A 22,766-nucleotide genomic window follows, 5' to 3' on the forward strand; every position below is an offset into this window, starting at 1 on the left:
TGAAGGCAGAGATGTGGAGAGTGGGCTCAGTAGGGCAGACTGAGACAGGTCATGCTGAGTGGTCTGAGAGCCCTCCCTGCTCTGGAGTTGCATGACTAATGTATTTTGTTTGGTAACTGCAGAGAACTTCTGCTTCAGAATGTACCACTCTTAGCAGATCCTGCAGAGTTCTACACATCCTATCCTCACTCAGTCACTGTGCTGACAGCTCACCTCTTCATCTCCTTGTCTGCTCCACTCCAGCCACACTGGCTTCCCTGTTCTTTCCCAAACACACCAACATGTTCCTGCCTTAGAGCTGTGTGCAGGCTGTTCCCTCCACCAAAACACTCTTCCCCTAGATGTGTAAAAGCGCACTCTCTCACCTCCTTCAAGTCTTTGCTCAAATGCCTTCTTCTCATTGAGGCCCATCTGTCTACCCTATTTTACATTGTCACCTTGTCCTCAATCCTTCCCTGACACTCCTGTTCTCCTTATACTGGTCTACATTTTTCTTTTTTTACCATATGATTTACTTATTTATTACATTCATAGTTTATTGCTTTTCTCCCACCTGCCCCCCACTCCAACATTAAAACATATGCCCCACGAGGAAGGGGTCTTTATTTTGGTCACTGACTATTCCAAAAGTGCCTAGCATTCTAACACAGGGAAGGTACTCAATGAATATTGTTGAGTTGAATTCCAACATAGCATGTGGCCTCTCCATAAGCTGAGGCATTGGAACTCGATTCCTCGGACAATATCTGTGAGGTGTGGGAGCTAATCCATGGCTTTAGAGATGCAGTATTGAGCCTAGCTAAGAGCAAAGTGTCAGCACTGCTATGTCTTAGGAGCCCAACCCTGCACTACCAGGTATGTGTGATATGCATAGGTATGGTAGTTGAGTCATGTGGTCTCTCGGAGCCTTGATTTGATCAACTCAAAAATAAGAATGATGCTCTTCTCACTGGGGCGTTAAAATTTCTGTTGTGGATGAATACCCAGCACCCGTCTGAGAGCCTGGCACATAGCAGATATGCAATATGTTGGTTGGTGGATTATGAGGAAAAAGTGAGATAATGTTTGTAAACTTATATTTACATAAAGCACTTGACATAGAGCCTGGCATGTGTCATCCATTCATTCACAAAACAAATATTTATTGAGTGGGTACTATGTGCTTGGCAAAGTGCAATAACTGTGGGGATTGTTAAATGAACTACTGATGTTCAGTCACTGGGAATGTCATGGGCAGTAGAGAAACGTTCTGCATGAGATGAGCTGAGCAGAAGGCAGCCTGAAGGGGTGGCATCTCTCATGAGCCAGTCTGCCTCAGTATCCTCACAGAACATCAGGCAGATGAACCAAAGGCCTTCCCCTCCCATTGGCCCAGGCATCTGAAAGAGCTCTGCCCTCCCAAGTCACTCATGCAGGTGATGACAGCTGAGGTCTGAGACTTGCTCTCCCAGGGGTACCCTGTCTGATTGACTCTATGTGGACTGCATACACAAACCAAGCAAATTTAATAAGCAGTGTGAGCCTCTTTGGTGCACACTGGGAGTTGAGGTCTACTGTTCCTGACATGTCTCCCCGCTGCTCCCAAGTGCTTGGGCTTCAAGGGAGGGAGACCAAGAAGGCCTAAGTGCTAATGTCTGCAGCTCTTTCTCCCACAGTTCAAGAGTGTCTCAACCAGTTATGACTCCCAGGCTTGTGAAAAATATCAACAATGAAATCAAAATCAAGCTACCTTTGAGGATGGTAGTGATAAAATCAATTAATAGTAGCAGTAGTAATAGAAGCTTACACATATACAGTACCTATTATGTGCCAAGCATATGCAGAGCTTTTTATATACCTTATACTCACAATACTTTGAATTAGGTTATTAGCCCAGTTTACAGACAAGGAAACTGAGGCTCATGAAGGTTTAGTAGTTTTCCCATGATCACACAGCTAACAAGGGCTCAGACAAGAGTCATCCCAAGCAGTCCAACTCTAGATGGTACTAACAATTCAGTTACTGGTTGTATGGTAAAGGGTCTTTTCAAGCATCATGGAATGTACAGCTGTAAAGCCTGGGCAAGGCACCAAACCTCTCCGGACTTTTGGTTCCTTCTCCTATAAGAGTATCAGTGCTTCAGTTTCATTGGGAGTTGATGAGTCAGTGTATGCAAAGCCTTTACAGCCATGCCTGGCATGTGGGGAGAACTCAAAGTATTAGGAAGTATTGATATGATCAAATAGCTTAAGCCTAAGAGCTCTAGGCAGAACCCACTCCTCATGAATACACAGAGAACATTCTTAAATGGATACTTTGGCATCTACTTCAAGCTTACAAAGATAAGGGGACCCCACAGTTCTAGAACACCCTCCCGCTTGTCACTCTGAATTCCTTTCTGAGCCTCAATCTGGTGGGGCATGTGTAGACTCAGGTGGACTATCTCAGATCCAAGCCCTATTGCTTACAAGCTTTGTGCTTTAGGCTGGTTATTCCACACTCTGAGTCTCAGCTAACTCCCTGGAAAAGGGAGGCAATCCTGCCACCCACCCACAGGGCTGCTGTGAGGACAGTGGGACAAAGCCCCTGAGGGACACTGGATATGCACCCTGGCACAGAGCAAACATTCAATACAAAGGGGGTGCTTTTCCAAGCCAATGAATCATTATCCTTAGAATCATATCATTTACAACAAGGGTACATCAATTCACGTGCTTTTTTTTTCTCTGTTGCCTATAGGGTGTGGGGAAGGATTTCAAATCTAAATCATCAAGGATCCCATCCTTCTCCTTCTGCCTCTTTTTCCACAATAGCCCTTCAGACCCTGCCTTAGTTCAGGCGGGAGCCTAACTCTGCATGGCTGGGGTTTCCCAAATGTGCCCCATGATACCCAAAACCAAGCCCGTCGTGAATAATGAAGGCTTTGTGCAGTTTCCCAGGAGCAAATTGAAGGGCTACACTCAATCCTTCCTGGAATCCAGGAGTGCATTTTCATGATGCTGAGAAAAAAATAGCCTTAAAAAATTCCTTATTGGAAAAATAGAGGGGGGTTTGAGGAGCAAGGTATCTAGGAGACAGAAAGGAAAATATAATCCACTATGCCTGACAGCGAGGCCTCTGGCTGGCTCCACTGGGTAGCCAGAAGAGCTGGCCCCATCGGGTAGCCACCAAATCTGGAACCTTTGACAAATACATAATAAATGAAATCACTTTACAAATCAAGATATAATGCTATCATCTATGGTCTCAGACTTTTTGGCCACCAAGTACTAGCAATCATAAAAAGAGATAAAGGGCAAGGTAGGATGTAGCTGTTATGTACCCCCACCCCCCCATGGTGGGGTCGAGTGTCTCCTTAGCTGCTGACTGACCTGAGACCTTTGGATCATGTATGCATCGTAGCTGGACCCGTGGTACTTGGCCGTAATATCTGGGCTGTAGCCAGCATCACAAGTGCATGGTATATTCGAGCTCAGGGGCTGTTTCCTAGGTCTATATACCTGTGGGAGAAAGCTACAATGGTTAGGTGCAGGAGGGGAGGGAGCAGGGCTCACAGGGAAGGAGTTAGGAGAAAGCAAAGAAGGGGGCTTGTCTTGACTTTTTGTGGCCAGGTGGGTGGAAAACCCAGTGTAGAAGATGCACAGCTCCAAACAAAGAGGTCAGATGTAAGCGGTTCCCGACCCCCGGGGCCAGCACTAGCAAGGCATGCTGCTCTATGGAATGACCCCAATGTCTGGCAGTGACTGGGACCCTCCCTCTGCAGGAGAGGGCACCCAGGCATGGCGGTGGTCTCTCTCCCTCAGCAAGGCAGCCCTATGAGAAATGGACTCTGTTTCATGGCCAAAGGATGCCTTTTCCTTCCAAGAGTTGGCCCCGTTGCGAGAGGAAGGGTCTTATTTCTTTGGGCTTCCCTTCCAGTCACCTTGCACACTGGCCCAGATCACCCTAGCAGGCAGAGAGCCAGCCCTCGGGGCTGAAATTGATGTGGACACACTCCATGTGGTACCATGTGGCATTTACAGAGCTTCAGAGCCACATGTGGCCCAAGCTAAGATGTGACAGCCACCTTGTGAGACCACAGACCACTGAGCCATAATATCTGCTGACTTGGTTTTATAATGAAGTTAGAGTCCAAGTGAATATCTTTAACCACTGCTTCCAAAAGTTCCTAAATTATATATGGAGAAGAACTAATGTCTGAAGATTTCAGGAATTATTTCGCAGTACACTTCAAGTGCAATTATGTCTATTTCAGCCACTCACAGAAAACCCTCCAAAAAGAAAAGAACTTTGTGCACAAGACTTTCCCCCTCCTTCCTTTTCCCTCAGAAGAAATACAGTGGCCTAGAGAGGAGGAATACATGGATAATTGAGTAAATAGGTGATAAAAAAGGATGTTAACTAAATAATGGCTGGGGAGGTCTCCAAGCATAGTCTGGCAGTGCTAGGGGCTGGGGAATATTCCTTAGCTAAAAGGTCCTGAAAGAACTAGCTGAAGAACCAAAGTTGGAAGTATGGAGAGAAAGAAATCTAAAGAACTGGATGAGGAGAGTTATTGATGGGGCCCAGAAAGTAAGCAAGACAGAAGGTAACATTTCCAATGGGAAAGAAGGTGCCCAGAATTTAATTAGTAGTTTCTACGATTTAGTGAGAAGTCATACAAAGTCCACTGGAAGGAAGAGACCTGAGAGTTATATCTGGGAAGATGATGCTAATACAAAAGAAAGGAAAACAGCACTGGCTGCAAACCACACAAGCCCAGGCACATGCACATAAACACAGAAAAGCAGTAAAATGATGTTCTAGCAACAACTCGGGCCAATTCATTCCTACCTGGTTTTAGCTGCTTGAGCCCGCAGGATGGACATGGGAGAATGAAGAGTAGCTAAACCCAGAGAAAGCACGCAAGGCCCCAAACCCAGCAAGACACACCTTTTGTGCAGGAGGCCCCACCTGCTGCTTTAACTGATGCACGAGTCGATCTTTTTCCCGCTTGAGAGCCATGACTTCTTCCTGTGTCTTTTTCTTTTTGGAAGCAGACAATTCCAGCAAGGCAATATTTGCATCTTTTTCACTGATTGCTGCAAGCAGTGCTTCTTGTCTGGTAAAATAAAGATTATTGTGATCATTTTTATGAAATGTAAAAAAAAAAACTTATCATTTATAGTTGAAATGAACCATAGAGCACTGTCTTAATAGGAAGGAATTAAAGACAAAGTAACTCTTTGATTCTCAGAATGGACAAAGTAATTTGGGTCAGAATCCCTGAGACCCATGCACTGCTTCCTCTGAAGGAGCCATCTTTCACTGGCTTCATAGACAAAGCTGCAAATTAGAAATGGAGGGAGTCAATCTGAACACTCACTTCTAGGGTACTTTAATGGATGCAGCCATTCATCCATCCACCCACCCATCCATCCATCTACCCATCTGCCAAGTCAAGTTCTAGGTACTCCAAGACAATCCAACAAAACTGGGCAGCAATTTAAATATCAATATATTTTTTTTCATGCAAGATTTTCTTTTGAAGGCAGGCAAACGTATTTAGTAGGGTATCCTTTCCATTTTCAATGTAATTAATGATGCTTTCATGCCATTCCACCAAAAACCATCCCCTCCTCAGTCTTCCTTACCTAGTAATTACACCACCATCTACTGAGTAACCCAAGCTCCAAACCTAGAAGTCATCCTTGATTTCTTCCCTCTTTTCTCCAATCAGAGATGATCCATCAACAACTTCAGTAGGTTTTACTCCACAAGACATTCCTTATCTAAACTGATCTACTGCTACCAAACCACTCCCAACCACTAGCATCTACTCCTGCAGCCCACTAGTCTCCGAGGAACAAAGACCACTGGTCTATGTGGAACAAAGACGGGTCATCTTTAAAAACATTATAAATATGGATTCCACCATTATGTTGCTTGCAAAATCCATTGCATCACTCATTAGACTTGAAATCAGACCCTTTACCGATGCCTGTGACTCATTACACCACTGGCCCTAACCACCTCTCTGAGGTCATCTTGTGCCCCTTCTCCTTCTGCATTCATTAGGCTCCAGCTCATTTTGTGCCTGAACTCTTTCTCGTCCTTGAAAATGTTATACTTGTCCTCACCTCATAAGCTTTGCCTTTGCCATACCCTCTGACTGGAATGCCCTCACCTCACACAGGTCCTTACCCTTCAGGTCTCAAATGAAATGTATTTTCCTCAGAACAGCTCTCGCCAGCCACTTTCCCTAGCAATGTCTCCCTACCTTTCACTTTGTGCCCAAGCCACTGGTCTGTCACATTACACTTTTTCTTCCTATAACTCTCGGTTATTTAAGAGGATCTTAGAGGGATGCCTGGGTGGCTCAGTCAGTTAAGTGTCTGACTCTTGATTTCAGCTCAGGTCATGATCTCAGGGTTGAGGGACTGTGCCATCTTAGGCTCCATGCAATCTCCATGATGGGATTCTCTCTCTCCCTCTCTCTCTGCCCCTCCCCATTCCCCTCTTAAATAAATAGACAGATAGATAGATAGATAGATAGATAGGTCTTAGATATCTATTATTTGTTATCCAGACTTGACACTCCATGATATTGGAACCTCATCTATCTTGTGCACTCTGGCTTCTAGAAGAGTACTGAGTACATAGTAAGTGCCTAAAATATTTGTTCAAGAAATAAGTAATTTTACTTTGTACTTTAAAAAATGTTTGAAGATACCATTGTACAAATCATCCTTTCATTTTTTAAAAAATTATAATGCTTTGACTCCTTAATCTTTGATCATTGTTTACTCAGAGGAGTATTACAGTTGCCTCCTTCCATCTTACAGTTCAATTTTCTGGCAACATCTGTCACAAATTTCAACATGGAGTTTTGGGGGACTATTTCTGACTAGAAAATGGCTCTTCTGGTGTCTTTCATTTAGTCCTTCTTTCCACTGAGGAAGTCTTGTCCCAATCTCCATCACTCCTGCCACATTCTAGATACCCTATAAGACCCCACAGCCCTGGGAAAGCCTCTGTATTGGGTATTTTCTTTGTACACAAGTCCCAGGACTAAAACCTGGTCATGATCCTATTTTGTCTTTTTTTAATTCCCATCACCAGACCAGGCCCCCTCCAGATGTTTGAATAAGATGGTCATTATTTGGATCTCAGAGTTTCCTCCTTTTCACTGCAGGGATTTGTATGGACTTTTCTGGGCCCCACTAATGGCAGGGAGTAGGAGCTTCTGTTGGAGGCTCAGTCAGACATATGAGCAGCAGAAATGTCAGGGAATATGTCCACTTTCCAGAAGAAAGCCAGGGCAGCCTGGACTATCAACAGCAGCATTCAAATCCAGCTTCACACAGCCTGTCTCCTTCTGGATAACATCTTGAGACAGTAGACATGCTTGCCGTTCACAGCTAGTGCATATTTGTACATAAAGTCAAGCCAAAGAGGCTGCACAGCCTTCAAATCAGGGAAAGCCCATTTGCTACCAACTCCAACTTAACTACCACACACCCAAGGTAACTGCAATATTTTACCCCACTCTGCCCCAAATTGAAATGTCCATGTGAGGCTTTTTTAATCTAAACAACCTAAGAAATCATTAGTAAGAAAACTGAAGATTGATAGTAAATTATGCTGCATATCTACATTTTTTATAGCTATATGCTGCATTTAAAATGCTGATTTTAAAAAAATGTGAAAATGTCTGTTTGGAGGCAATTCTCCATGTGTCTCATATTTCTGCACATTTTACAAGCAAAGGCACTACTTTTTCTCACAATTTTTCCAGAATGTTTGTATAGTGAATACCCTTAGAAGACAGAGGTAGTTTCTCCCTTAGGATCAAAGGGAAGACATGCTTACTGCCCTTGCCTAACAGTGTGTCCTTCCAGAGCAAAGGGCAGGCATGTTAACTGCCATTATAAAAGAGTCAGATTCCATAAGCACAGGGTTGTTGTCTTGTAATGCAACCCACTGCATGTACAGCTTTTCATCTGGCCCATCTGCCTTGCCTCCCTGGGACTTGAGGATAGGAGAATTGACATAAATACCCTGATACTGCTCTCTGCACCTTGAGCAATGAAATCTTTTGTTTCTGACCTCAAAGTCTCTGGTCATCTACCATAATCCATGAAACTGAGAGCCAGGCTAACATGCCAGTAGGGAAAAATCTCAAAATCCCTACAGTTCTTGATGTTCATATGTATATGCAAGAAAATCCCCCAAACATAAAAATAGGAAGGACAGACACCAAAATGCTAATAGTCATTATCTCTCATGGCTGTGAAATGGATAAGCTGGTTTTTGCTTTTTTTTTCTGCTTAAATCTTCCTGCATTCTGTCTCTCTCACAAAATATCATAAGAGTAAACATTAAGAAATTGCAAATAAAACTTTTCAGTCACTAAATAAACTGCAGGTACATGCTTCAAATACTTGGCATATGTGAAATTTGTTCATTCTCCCATCAAGGTATTTATGTTCCCTCTGTCCCTCTTACTCTTCATGCATAGGTAAGTGCACATACACATACTTTAACGTACACACGTCTGGTACAGTCTACATCATCTCCCACTTGGACAGTTGTAATCATTGTCAAAGTAGGCTCCCTGTGTTCACTTTTATGCTCCTCTGTCCTATAGTCCCTTTTAATCCATTTTCCTCTTTCAGGTCAATATTCAGAATTACACAGCTTTAAAAACTGTTAAAAAGTCATCATCAATCTAAAGAATGACCCTCCTAAACTCCTTTTGCCCCATAATTCTATAATTTAGGCTTTTCCAAACCTAACACTTATTTCTTTGCTTGTAATATCATTGAAAGTCCCAATGAATTATTTTCTAATTATCTGTCAATCCGAAAACCGTCGATCACAAAACATGTATCAATTCCTAATTCTCTACAGATGATACTACTAAACATAGCCCCAAATACTATTATTATTATTATACTCAAAATACATTTAAAATCATCTTTATAAAAGTACATTTAAAACCACTACTCATCAACATAATTAATATTCATAGAAAATAACCCATTTTGTTCTTTGTAATATTTTCCTTAATTTTTTTATTTTGTTTTGTTTGCTTTTGGCTAACAAATCTGTTTTATGAATACTGGTATTATACAATCATAGAACTCTGTTATTAGTGTAACAAGGACACACAGACTCATTTATTTTGTTTTTAAAGTTTATTTATTTATTTTGAGAGAGAGGGAGTGTGTGTGTGTGTGTGTGTGTGTGTGTGTGCATGTGCATGTGTGTGAGTGGAGGACGGGCAGAGGGAGAATCCCAAGCAGGCTCTGCACTGCTCTGGGCTCAAACTCAGGAGCCGTGAGATCATGAACTGAGTTGAAATCAAGTCAGATGCTTAACCAACTGAGGCACCCTGGCACCCAGGCACCCTTAGAAACCCTCATTTAAATATTATCCATAACTATGATAATTTCTCTTAAAATAACCTGATTGAAATCTACATTAAATAATTCCAGTCTATTTAAACCAAATAGTAATTGGTAGAAAAGTATATAAAGCTAGAAAAATATGAATACTTCACACTTCAGGATATTTGGAGAGATGTTCTAACTCTGTTAAGGCTGTATCTGGCCATTACCTATTTGTACAGGGATGCCAGGCAAACCAAACTCTTGTAGGCTGATACAACCATTCCATTTGTGTGTGTGTGTGGTTTTTTAATTTTTTTAATGTTTATTTATTATTGAGAGAAAGAGCACGAGCAGGGAAGGGGCAGAGAGAGGGGGAGACACAGAATCTGAAGCAGGTTCCAGGCTCTGAGCTGTCAGCATAGAGCCTGATGTGGGGCTCGAACTCACAGACCGTGAGATCATGACCTGAACCGAAGTTGGACAATCAACCAACTGAGCCATCCAGGCGCCCCCATTTGTATTTTTTTTAAGCAATAAGATTTATAAAATGAGTTTTAAATAATTCTTTATAAAGCTGATACATTTCAACTAATAATTTAAATTGCTGTTAGCTAATTCTGCACAGTTATGGATCTTTATTATTCCTGCATTAGAAGTCAGGGGCTTTTTGAGGGTAAGGGATACTGAACATACACCTTTTTAAAGATGAAGTTCATTTGCCAGCCCTGTATCAGAGTCTACACTTTTTGCAATTCCCATAAGGAAATTTGATAATACATCTACTTAAAGCACCTTATGACAAATACTTTACTGAAAATAATGGCAAACATTGTAATAAATCAGGAAGCTTAAATGTTGCCCCCCCCTTTTTTTCCAATAGGGAATTTTGATTCAGCCTTTCAAAGTCTGGGAAAACTGAAATATTTGCAGTTTTAATGCCTCTTTTACATCTACATCTTTTAAAAAGTGTTTAAGCATAAAGGGTATATCCATGACAAGACATCTGGATATAAACTGGAAACACAAAGAAAACTTATTATTTCCTCCATCAAGTGAATCACATTCTAGATTCAAGACCAGATTTACATTGCTTCAGAAATTGTTACAGTCCCATCAACCTGAGGAAAGTTTCTATAAGTCTAAAATCACCTTCAGCACTTAAACTGTCCTTTCTGTTCACAGAAACACGAAAAGAACATATTTCCTCATCTTTAGATAGTTAGTGGGGTTAAGTATATGCCAAAGGCTTGCAATGTTATCTTTAGAACACTGAAATGCTTCAGTATACAATTACTAAGGTGATCTGTCTATGCCCTAAGATGTAGCTTAAAATATGAAAAGGAAGCCCAAATAAGCTAGAAAGGAAGATAAGATAATGCAAAGAGAAATAAATCTATAAGAGTCTGCTGAATGCCAAACTAAGAAAGGGGACTATAGACAGCATTTTATCAAAGTGCAGCCTAAACAAACGTCAAAGGGAATAATTTCTTTAACAAATATGGGCAACAATGAAGTAAAAAGGGGGGGGGGAATTCTGTGCCCTCACACACATTTAGTCAGGGTTAACAATGGATAAAAATATGTGCAAGAACACATTTAATAACCCTATGCTGTCATTCAGTTTGTAGGAGGTAGTCAAGATACAGCTAATAAAACACCAAAAAAAATGGTTTTAGCCACCCTGAAAAAAAAGAAAAAAACCTCAATGGAATAAAACAAAAGAGGACCGAAGGGTGTCTCCCACCAAGATAAATGCCTTCTTTTGAGTGTTGCCTGTGGCTAACCTTCTCAAAGAGAGCTGCAGAATCCTCTGATGGTAATACATCACTACATCACTTATCACAGTCAATTTAAAAGGGAGCTTTATAAACATTTCTATTTCACTCCCTGTTGCTGTCGCTCTATTAATGATGACTTGAGCTCTGAGAGAGGGTCCAGAATTAATTTTAGGAATTGTAAATGAGGCAGTCCAATTAGGAACTGTTATAAATTGGATGGGGGAAAAGCATTAACACATTTTTTTTTCTTGAGGGCTCTTGTTTTAGTTAGCCGGCCCATCTTTAGGAACACATTCAATTACAAAAGCAGATGCTTAAAAAACGCATTCCATTAAGAAATGTTTGGATAATGACATGTAGGGGAGAACCTACATTATGTATGGTGCTCAGCCCGCAGTCATGTTCTAATCATACTGTGGGAAAAAAAATTCCGCTCAATCAACTTTTCCCAGTTAATTACTGTTTTCTTTCCCTCATGACCCTGAATCTTCAACCGTAAGTTCAGTAGGAGGTGACTTAAGACAGACGGTGACGAAAGATCCTGTTCAAAACAGCCTCTCTCTAACCCCTAGGGTGAGGATGGGTGGAGGTTTGCTGTGATCAACCCTGGGGATAGATGCTCCTTTGCCTAAATTTTAAAAGCAGGATTTTTAAAAAAGCATCTTGAGAAAGAAAAGTCTTGTGATATCAATTAATATCAACACTACCCACCAGCAGAATGATGGATTGTGTACACAGAAGGGCCCACGCAGAAAGCAAAGCTGCTCATACAAGGTGGGGCCCACAGGGTGAGATATATTTGAACAACCACAAGTTCCGGCAAGGACAAAGAACAGACCAGATTTGTAAAGGCCAGGCTTTGGCAGCCCAGACTTCTTAATGCGGTTTACTTTCTGTTGCCCACCTAAAACTGACCTCAAGAAATAGTTTACTCCAATTATGGAGAATTTTGTCTTTGAAACCTAATAGCACATGACTGGAATTTCCTAACGCAGGGGCCATGAAGTCTTATGGAAGCTCTTTGCTCCATGCAGCAGCTTCTATCCCCCTACTCACTCAGGACGTGACCTAGGTAGGGACCTGGCCCATCCTTGGATTCCTCCAAGTGCAGCTAGGCCAGGAAGCTCTGAAGTGGCAACACAGAGTGCTTCAGGACACTAAGATGGCAAATGCTGGTACCACTTGGCATCCTGCTACAAATAGGTATCTGGGAGTCTGAGGCCAACTTTTCTGATATAGACAAGGTCCAAGGCCAGAGTAGGATCAGTGCCAGGAAGAGCTACTACCCTCATCTTAAACTGCTCTCTCCATTCCCATCCCTTGAGAGAAGTGATAAAAAGGCAATGAGGGATGGGAGAAGCCCCTCTTGGAGTCCTGGTAGAAGACATGAGTGTGATATATTACGGAGTACTGTGTCACACACACACACACCCACACACACACCAGAGATATGAAAATACTTATTTTGATTACTGTAGCCTATTATGATTTCTTGGAACTTACCTACACAAATAAAATATCACTCACATCATTAAGATTTGATTATGGTACTTGATTAAGGTACTTGATTTAGTACCTGAGCTTTGGAATCAAATATATCTGGGTTTGAATCTCAGCAATATCTGTTGTTTCTGCGACCCTGGGAAAGTTACTTAATGGCTCTGAAAGTTAGATGTCTTCACAATTGAACTAAGAAGGATGATAGTAACTCTCTCTTCAATCTTTGTGAGAGTTAAATGTGATAATGAATGTAAAGATTCTGTTCAGTGCTTGACGTGACCATACAAATGTTAGCCAATTATTTATTATTACACAACATAGATCCCACCAAATGTAAAGATTCAAGTTTTGCATTATTTTCTATCAGGCTCCCCTTTATACTAAACATTCTACACATGCCAGTGGGTTTCTAATTTTCAAGACTGACTCTGAAATTGGTTTCTGTTAGGTTGCACATTTGACTTTTATGAAATGGGGTGTGTTTTGCAAACAAATTAGTGATTTATTGATTGATTTAAATTTTGGTTATTTAACATACAATGAAATATTCGTTTCAGGAGAATTCAATGATTCATCACTTACATTCAACACCCAGTGCTCATCACTCATCTAGAGTCCATCTCCCACCCACCTCCCTCCATCAACCCTCAGTTTGTCCTCTATCATTGAGTCTCTTGTGGTTTGTTTCCCTCTCTCCTCTTCCCTCTGCTTCCCATATGTTCCTTCGTTTCATTTCTTAAATTCCACATATGAGTGAAATCATATGGTATTTGTCTTTCTCTGATTGACTGATTTCACTTAATAGCCTAATACATTCTAGCTCCATCCATACCATTTCAAATGGCCAAGACTTCATTCTTTTTGATGGTTGAGTAATATTCCATATATATATATATATATATATATATATATGCACACACACATATATAAAACGTGTGTACACATGCACACCAAACACATCTTTATCCATTCATCAGTCAATGGACATTTGGTTCCCTCTATAGTTTGGCTATTGTTGGTAATGCTGCTATAAACAGTGGGGTTCATGTACCCCTTTGAATCTGTATTTTTGTGTCCTTTGGGCAAATACCTAATAGTGTAATTGCTTGATTGTAGGGTAGTTCTATTTTTACATTCTTGAGGAATATCCAGAATGTTCTCCAGAATGGCTGCACCAGTTTGCATTCCCACCAACAGTGCAAGAGGATTCCCTTCTCTCTGCATCCTTGCCAACACCTGTTGTTTCTTATGTTGTTGATTTCAACCATTCTGAGAAGTGTGAGGTGGTATCTCATTGTGGTTTTGATTTGTATTTCCCTGATGATGAGTGATGGGGAGCATCTTTTCATGTGTCTGTTAGCCATCTGGATATCTTCTTTGGAAAAGTGTCTATTTATGTCTTCTGTTCATTTCTTAACTGGGTTGTTTGTTTTTTGTGCGTTGAGTTTGGCAAGTTCCTTATAGATTTTAGATACTAACCCTTTATCTGATATATCATTTGCAAATATCTTCTCCCATTCCATAGACTGTCTTTTAGTTTCAATGATTGTTTCCTTTACCGTGCAGAAGCTTTTTATCTTGATGAAGTCCCAATAATTCATGTTTGCTTTTGTTTTCCTTGCCTTTGGTGATGTGTCTAATAAGAAGTTCACAAATAAATTTAAAGGAGAACATAAAGCTTGAGTATTAACACAGTTCGTTCATCATAGAGGAGTTGCATCCTAGGCCAGCCAGGTCTGACTTGCAATAACTGTTCAATATCATTCCATCCAAACTGATAGGGAAGGCTGCACAAAAGTGGGCAAGATGTGATTTCATGCTGCATGAGAAATGGAAATGTGTTTTGAAAGGTGACCTTTTAAAAGTCAAGGTCAAGTGCAAAATCTAACCAAAGTCAAACAACTTCAAACAAAAATTCTTCCATTAAAAAAAAAAACTTAAAGAAATGGTAAATTTTGAAGGCAGAGAGTGCAAGTGAAATGAAGAGCCTCTGACCCTTCAGCAGGCACACCAGGCACACACACTAGCACACCCGGCGTTAATGTATAGTTCTCATTCATTCTCATTCAGTGATGAGAAGGCTTCTCTCTTGACCACTTAACTCTGCCAATGTAGCTTTCAATGTGAAATACACCCAATCAGACTCCCTGGAGGTATTATTGGTGACTGATAATAAGAAAACTAAATACATCTAGACTTCACTGTGGGCCAGAGCTTTGCCCAGCACCCACCTAAACTAAACCTACTGTCCATGGATGATTAGTTACTGTCAAGACACTTTCCTTATCACGTTAACTTTTTGGTTGGAAATGAGTAATTTCCAGAAAATAAGTCACTGATCTTATATCTATATATCTATATATATAATATATAGATAATATATATAATATATAGATAATATATAATCTACATAACATATATAATATATAATATATATAACATATATATAATATATATTATATATACACCCCAAGATAATATATTTCAATTTTCCCTCTACTGTATATTTAAGGCTGCTAAGATTTGTTAGTAAGTCTTTGCACAGAGCAGCAAATTGCCCTCCTACATCTTGAACTAAATATTTCCCTTCTTAATTTGAAATTTTTGTGTTAAATCAAACCTCCCTTTATTTATGCTTACATGGAATAGAATATTCCCATAGGCTAAATTATAATGAAAAACAAAACAGATCGTAATGTCATTGCTGTAAGAGGAATATGAACAGAAGGGGGCACATTCCAGAATTTTGTTAATGCAACATTTGAAGAAAATTGAATTAGGTTCTATAAAGCAGAACTCTGTAGAAAGAAATAAAAAAAAATTAAGTTGGGTGGAAGCAGCTCCATTGTGAAAGTTACTATTCACAGGAAGGAAAAAGGCAGTGCTGCTTCTACACTGGGGGAAGGGAACAGAGTGGTGTGTCTGTATGTGCCGTGGGTAACTGTAGCAGCCAGCAAAAAGCAGGTTTCCAGAAGGGGCAGGAAGCCATGATATCTGATATGGAGGAGAAGTAAACAGATTCCCATCAACTTGAGCTGTTCTCCCTTGCTGTGCCTGCCACAGAAACTGCACAGCAATTTGGGACAACCGATAGGAGTCCTCCTTTGGTAAGCTGATGGCTTTTAAAGAGATTTCAAAGATGTAATTCCTCAAGTAAATCTCTTTGAGAAGTCTGGATTTTAGGTCTGCCATCTCGTGGCCACTGCAATAAATACTGCCTTTTTCCATTTCTTCCCAAAGTAATTACATCTCTACCATCTACATTCTAAAAGAGTACCACAGAGGGTGGTTATTAACAAAATAAACATTAGCCACAGAAGCGCTCCATGATGCATAAGGAGCCACCGGGCATTTCACATTCTGATCCTCCTTCCGCACACATTTTTCTTGAGGGAAGCCTAGATTGAAATTATCATTTATCAAATTATCAAATAAACATTCAGTATAGGATTGGCCCTGCTGAGAACTTTGTTAATAGGTGACAGGCATATTTTATGTGTTTTTTTCTTTTAAGAGAAAATTTCAGGGCACCTGGGTGGCTCAGTCATTTAAGCAACCAACTCTTGATTTCAGCTTGGGTTATGATCTCACAGTTCGCCCACATCGGGCTCTGTGCTAACACTGCAGAGCCTGCTGGGGGTTCTCACTCTCTCCTCTCTCTCTGCCCATCCCCTGCTCATGCTCTTTCTCTGTCTCAAAATAAATAAATAAACTTTAAAAAAGAGAGAGAAAACTTCATGGACACATAGTTGCTTTCAAACAAATGAAAGTCTCAGCATTTCTGTACCTGTCATACATGAATTTGCTTTGAGAAGATACAGAATAAAATAGATTGTAAATCCAAAGGGGATTCATACCTGAAACCTAGGATGGTATGTTTTTTCTGGAAAAAACTTAAAGTCTAAATGACAGAGACTAGAAATACACACTTCAACACCGTGAAGAAAAAAAGTGAGACCAGATTTATAGCAGTTATATGTTGGTAAGAAATTGCTAAAATGCTGCCATGAAAACACACTGAGTCTGTCTAAGGCACACTCACTAACCACTTGTTGCAGGTGTCAATGGGAGACAGAGCAAATGATGTGGCTACTCTCCGCAAGGTCTCACTGATGAATGATAAGCTCTAAACTAAAAAGAGATGCAAAAGCATATTCCACAGCCACAAATTAATTTCAGAGCCCAAACTACAGGAGTATAAAACTATGCATACACATACATACACCTGAAGTATTGCATTGCTAAGCAACTAATTTAAAAGACATACACAATGAGGTGCTACAAAGATCAGCCAGTGAACCCAGAAATAATGAGAAGTTACATCTGTTAGTTACCCGAAATTTCTGAATTCATGAATATAATATATGGGACACTACCAGCATGCTGCTTCTCAGAGGTGGAGGGAACGTGAAACCAGACAGCGGATGCAGAATGAAAGAGTCTGGTAAACTACCTGAAAGCACTCCACATCTGGAAAGAATCGTGGGGGAACCAGCCCAAGACACAATGGTATAGAAAGCAGTCTCAGATTTACAGTATGGGTGGCCTTGTGGCTCATGGAAGTGAAATTTCCAGTTCGGGAGGAGCGATCGCTTAGAAGCAGGAGTATTTCTGATGTGAAATTAGGATGTCCACTCCCAAGAAACTTGAGTGGACATGTTCCTCTGGGGTGGCTGTTTACTGACCACACAAGTAAGAATAAACCAACCAGATGATCAGAGTCCAGTTCTTCAATTCTTTGAACACGTATCAACTGAGTGCCCACTGCATACCAGGTATCAGGGAGGAAAGGACAAAGAAGACAGCCACAACTCTTGCTTCTATGGAATTAACCATACGGTAGACCCCAGAGACTCTCCATCTACATAGTCATGATGGGCTGACCCTGAATAGTGCCACAAACCACAGAGAAATACTGTTCTATTTCTGTCAGTAACAAATACCAGATCATCAACAAATACCAGGCAAAGAAGAGATCCATGAATCCTGCTTACCAACTCAAAGTCTGGGCATAAGAATTCACATGGCAAGGGGTGCCTGGGTGGCTCAGTCAGTTAAGCGTCTGACTTTAGCTGAGGTCATGATCTCTCTCGTTCATAAGTTCAAGCCCTCTGTTGGGCTCTGTGCTGACAGCTCAGGGCCTGGGGCCTGTTTCATCTGTGTCTCCCTCTCTCTCTGCCCCTCCCCCACTCACGCTCATTTTTCTCTCTCTCAAAAATAAATAAAAACATTAAAAAAAGAGAATTCACATGGCATGCTCACCCACATGCATCAAATACTGGGATAATTGACTTAGAAGCTCTCTCCCATCCTGTTCTCTTCCTTCTGAATGTCCAGTGTGATGCAGCTGCAATCCAGAAGCTCAAAATAAACAAATAAACAGAAACCCAACACCTCATATTCACAGCCATCAGGCTGAATGATATGAAGTGAATTTTTTTTTTGTGAGTCAGAAACAGTCAAATATCAATGATTTTGTGTAGTTCAACCTAACAATCTTCTTCTATAATAAGCAGCTTTATTAGTTCTTCATCTGCTTGTTTATAATACACCCCCATAGATAATTTTAATTCTTTATCACTTTCTAACCTGAAAGATTTAAAAGATTGAGGCTATTTCCTCTCCACAATATCAAACTATTAATTTTACATGCACCCAAAACTAACTACCAGAAACAACCCAGCCTAAAGGAGAGAGCCTGCTACACAAATCAGAGCAAGAGGAGGGGAACTAGAAGCCCAGAAAGGTGACAAATCCCAGTCCCTTACTGGGTGCCCCCAGACCTGGGAAACCACTTAGTGAGAATCTTCCCGGTGACCAGATCCCAACCTGACACTGATTACCATTCACTGAGATACTGGCCTGGTGACTGATTGCTTTGAGATCAGATCATCTATCTCCCAGGACAGACTTGAGGCTGCCCTGTGCCCCTGAGCCACAGTGGAGTACCTTCCTTTAGATTTGAACTTCAAGTCATAGGACATAAGGCAGGAGTCAAAGAAGAATGTGGCTACAGAACGTTAAATTCCCATTAATAAGAGGACCAATAAAGGAGCATCCTTGAGGATGGTGATACAGTCATGTGTGGTGGCATGAAAGGACTGTCTAATGTCAATCCAATGTCAATCCATGTCTTAATCTTTACACATATGTGAAGAGAACTTACTGTGGACAAGTATTGTGCTAGACGCTATGCAGAAACAATAAGGGGTATGGCTTGCAAACTGTTCTGGTAAGGAAAACAAATGTATATGAAAAATTAAATCACAAAAGACAAATAATAGTCAATTAATGCCTCCATTGTTAAGACGGAGGATTAACAATTATTAACAGTTATTACTTTGTTTGCTATGTGCATATGTGAGGTGTGAGTAAAGCATGTAGTTTCATTTAGTCCTCTCCAATTATCCTCTGAAAAGAAAGTTATTATTATTCCTATTATTAAGTTGAATAAACTGAGTCTGAAATTTAAGCACATTGCCCAAAGTCACATAACTTTTAAATGGGGAAACTAGAATTTGAATCCAAGTCTGTGTGATGTGGTCATTTCATTAAAATGCTTGATTGTGGGATGGAACGAACATCCCTTTGGTCTGGGATGATAGTGGTAGGTTTCACAGAATGCAGAGGTGGTTGTGTGGTGTGAAGGAAGGCTGTATTGGAGGGCTATGGAAGGAAAAAAGAGGATTTCAGATGGGAATAAGCATCTGAGGAAAAACTAAGAGGATTCTTTTAAAATTATACCTATCTTGTGTATTTAGGAGTACCTATTTCCAACTGTATAACTTCCAGGGATGTTAGAGTACCACCAAGGAAAAAAACATAACCCGATTAAGTGATTCCTAAGTAACAAACCAAAGCCTGGCACTTGTTTGTGCTGAAGTTCTCATACATTCACACACACACTCATTTGCACATGCATGTATAAGCGCATATACGCTCACTCATGCACCCATGCACATAGGTGAGGACATGGGCAAATATTGTGGGGATAAGATTACCAACACCAATGCCAGGCAATGGCAGCCTTTTATTCTGAAATTAGGTAATGTCCTTCCTCATTTGTGGTGTTAAAATGCCCTTTTATCAAATGATGGTGATAGAGTTAATATTTAAATAGCCTTATTTAATTTAATAGCTTAAATAGGTAATCAAGCTTTATGTTGTTTTCAAAAATATTTTTTCACATTATTGGTCCATGACACTCAAAATCTAGAAAGCATTCATTTGATTGCTGAATATTATTATAATTAGGGTATGTTTGAGGAACATCTGGCCATTCCCTTTTACCCAGCATAGATGAGGGTTTGTCATTCCTTTTGAAAAGTACTTGACCTTCCACTAAATATTACTGAGGTTTCCAAGCAGGGTGCCTTAGAAAGTCATGTTGAACCCCAATTGTTCTTACTAAGTGAATGCTTTCTTTGATATCTGTTACAGACATTGTATCCTTAGGATACACATAGAGAGTAATCTTTTATTTCACAAGTAGACCCTGCCATGCATGAGGTCCAGGTCCTTCTCAGGCCCTCAGTTAGCAGAAGAGGAAAGAAAAGCTAGGTTGATCAACATCAACCCTTAGGAATCTAAAGGGGGCCAGAGGGACTAGTATGACATATGAGATACCCCCTCTCCTTTCATTAGATTTTTAATGCAATATATGTATATGTATGGAGCCTGGGAAGGTTTAGGAACATGGTAGTTATTCCTCCAACTACTGGCTAAAGTGAATACAGATGAGGCTTGCTCCCCAGGGACCCAAAGATTTGAATTAGGACCTAAGGATGGAAGTCACAGGTAGGTAAAGCTGATGTCAATTCAATGACAGAAAGACCTCTGGCTAAGACACAGCTATCAAACAACAGCACAAGATGCCTCATTCCCATCTGTGAAAGTATCTGTGCAGACAACAGAGGACCATGTCAAGCAATTCCCAGAGAAAGAATTCTAACAAAAGATGAGTGGTATGACTAAATGTGTGTTTTGGTTAGGTTTCTTTGGATTCCAAGCTACAGAAACTGATTCCAGCTAACTTAGCAAAGGGAGGGAGTATTTAGAAGGACACTTGGATAGGTCAAGGAAAAAAAAAGAGCTAACAAGTGAGTCTTAGGAAGGTCAATGAGAAAGAGCTGCAGTATCCTCATAGCAGGAAATTCCAAATCCATCTTAGAAGACATACCATTTATAGAATAACTCTGCTACAACCTCAGACTTCATGGAAAAAGAATATTTGACCTTCCTAGAAAGAAAATAGATTAGCCCAATGAAGTCAATCAGCTACAGCTGGGGCCGGGGGGGGGGGGGTCCCTATCACTGGGAACCAACCCTAAACAAACGTATTCACATCAGAAGAAAAGGGGATAGCTAGGGTTTGAGGGCCATTCTCATTGGCAATTACTTCAATAATCTTACAGCCTAAAGGGTCTATTTCAGTGGTGTGTTGGAACTGGCTGCCACTGGCTAGTGAGAATCAGTTATGTGCATCTCTGTCCAATTCTATGGTCAGTCAGTACCCTGGCCATGGCAGGAGCATTTACATTATGGTAACCGGCAAATACTAGCAATCAGGGCTCTTCCCCGTCCCCTGTTGACCTGGTTTACCAGCACACCATTGGCCTATTTCAAGATTATTGAACAGTCTTGCCAAGACTGGTATCCACCCCAGAGAACATGCTACAGATCCCACAATAGAGAATATCTAGCTAACACTGCCCAGCATTTTTTCTGCGCCAAACACTAGACTACAGCATTACTAGCTAGTACAATGCTATAATTCTACAGCACTATAACACCATACTATACGCTACACTATTCTAACTCCTCTCTATATATTAAGTCATTCAATCTGCACAGCCATCTAATGAAGCAGGTGCTATTATGTCCCCATTTACAGATAAGGAAATAGAGACAGAGGAGTGAAATCACTTGCTGGAGTTCACATGGCTAATTAATGGCAAAGTGGAGTTCTGAACCCAGTAAGGCTATAATTTAATAAGTCTCAAAATAAAAATAGACAACGTGGTCGAACTGTTGTTTAAGTAATGATACCACTGACACAGAAAAAAACAGACAACCCAATCACTTTGAACCCAGTGAGAGCTTGGTTGAATTCCAATAAAAGGATCTCACTTTAGTCACAAAGCCGCTGTCAGTGAGAGCAACCCAGGACAGCTCACAACTAGTGCTTGGATGTTCATCCCTTTCAATTGTTGGAATGCCTGTGGACTAAAGCCAAATCTAAGGCTGCTACAAGTCGAGAGATTCAGAGTGTATAGTGCCAGAATTCCCCAAGTGAGTGGCGGCAGCGTTTCAGGACTCAGTGGTCAGTGAACCACCATGATGCTGCAAGCACCATGAGAAAGGGGAGATAGGTCTGAACCTTCAACCCACCTCCCCCGCTGGTACTATTGGGTAAATAGAAAGGAGGGGACTCATAGAAAGACAGTCACCTGATTTTAGATGTGTGCCTTGGACAAGTCACTTGACATCTTAGCTGTGGGGCCTGTAAAATGAAAATAATGTTACCTACTTCCACAGTCACTGAGAGCTTCAAATGAGATGACCCACAGGAAAGCACCTCATAAACTGCAAAATCTCATGAAAATAGTGAGCATTACTATGGGCAGTATCCCTACTCACACAGCTGTGGTCCCTGAAGCCCAAACAGCGATGGGTACAGCTTGATTCATCCCAAACAATATCTGTGATGGACTCATTCTGAACTGGCACTGCTTCTATCAGTTGAACCAAACTTCTTTAGCTAGCATAACATCCTCAGTTCAAATGGCTGGTGGGAGTTTCACCTGGGACAAATAATGTAAGTCCACGAAGGGAAGGTTACTATCTGGAGGAAATACAGTTTTTCTTTCCCAATGATTCCTTGAGAGAAGTGACCATAATCCATTGGCAGGAAAGACAAGGACTCTTTCTAAACAGAATTGAAAAATTATCACTTTTTTAAATCCACTGAAGATTCGATGAATATTTGTTGAATGGATGAATGGGATTCCAAGGATCTGGATTCAAATCCTAGTTCTACACCACTAGCACCTGTGTAATTTGGGGGAAATTACCTCTGTAAATTTCGGTTTCTTTATTCATAAGATGAGGATAATAATACTCACTTTCGTGGGG

At 40.8% G+C, this 22,766-nt stretch overlaps 1 protein-coding gene across 1 annotated transcript in view; it reads right to left on the reverse strand.

The window, feature by feature from the left end:
* The window catches only part of ERC2 (ELKS/RAB6-interacting/CAST family member 2), a 723,468-nt gene that overhangs the window by 44,199 nt on the left and 656,503 nt on the right, over positions 1-22,766 (reverse strand). The window contains exon 14 of the mRNA XM_047097449.1: positions 4,934-5,081. Coding sequence (XP_046953405.1) covers positions 4,934-5,081 — 148 coding nt within the window. The remainder of the gene's footprint in view (positions 1-4,933; positions 5,082-22,766) is intronic.

Source organism: Lynx rufus, unplaced genomic scaffold, assembly GCF_022079265.1.
Source record: "Lynx rufus isolate CCGP_SWC_20201006 ecotype Redwood Valley unplaced genomic scaffold, mLynRuf1.p SCAF_4, whole genome shotgun sequence".
Lineage (NCBI taxonomy): Eukaryota > Metazoa > Chordata > Mammalia > Carnivora > Felidae > Lynx > Lynx rufus.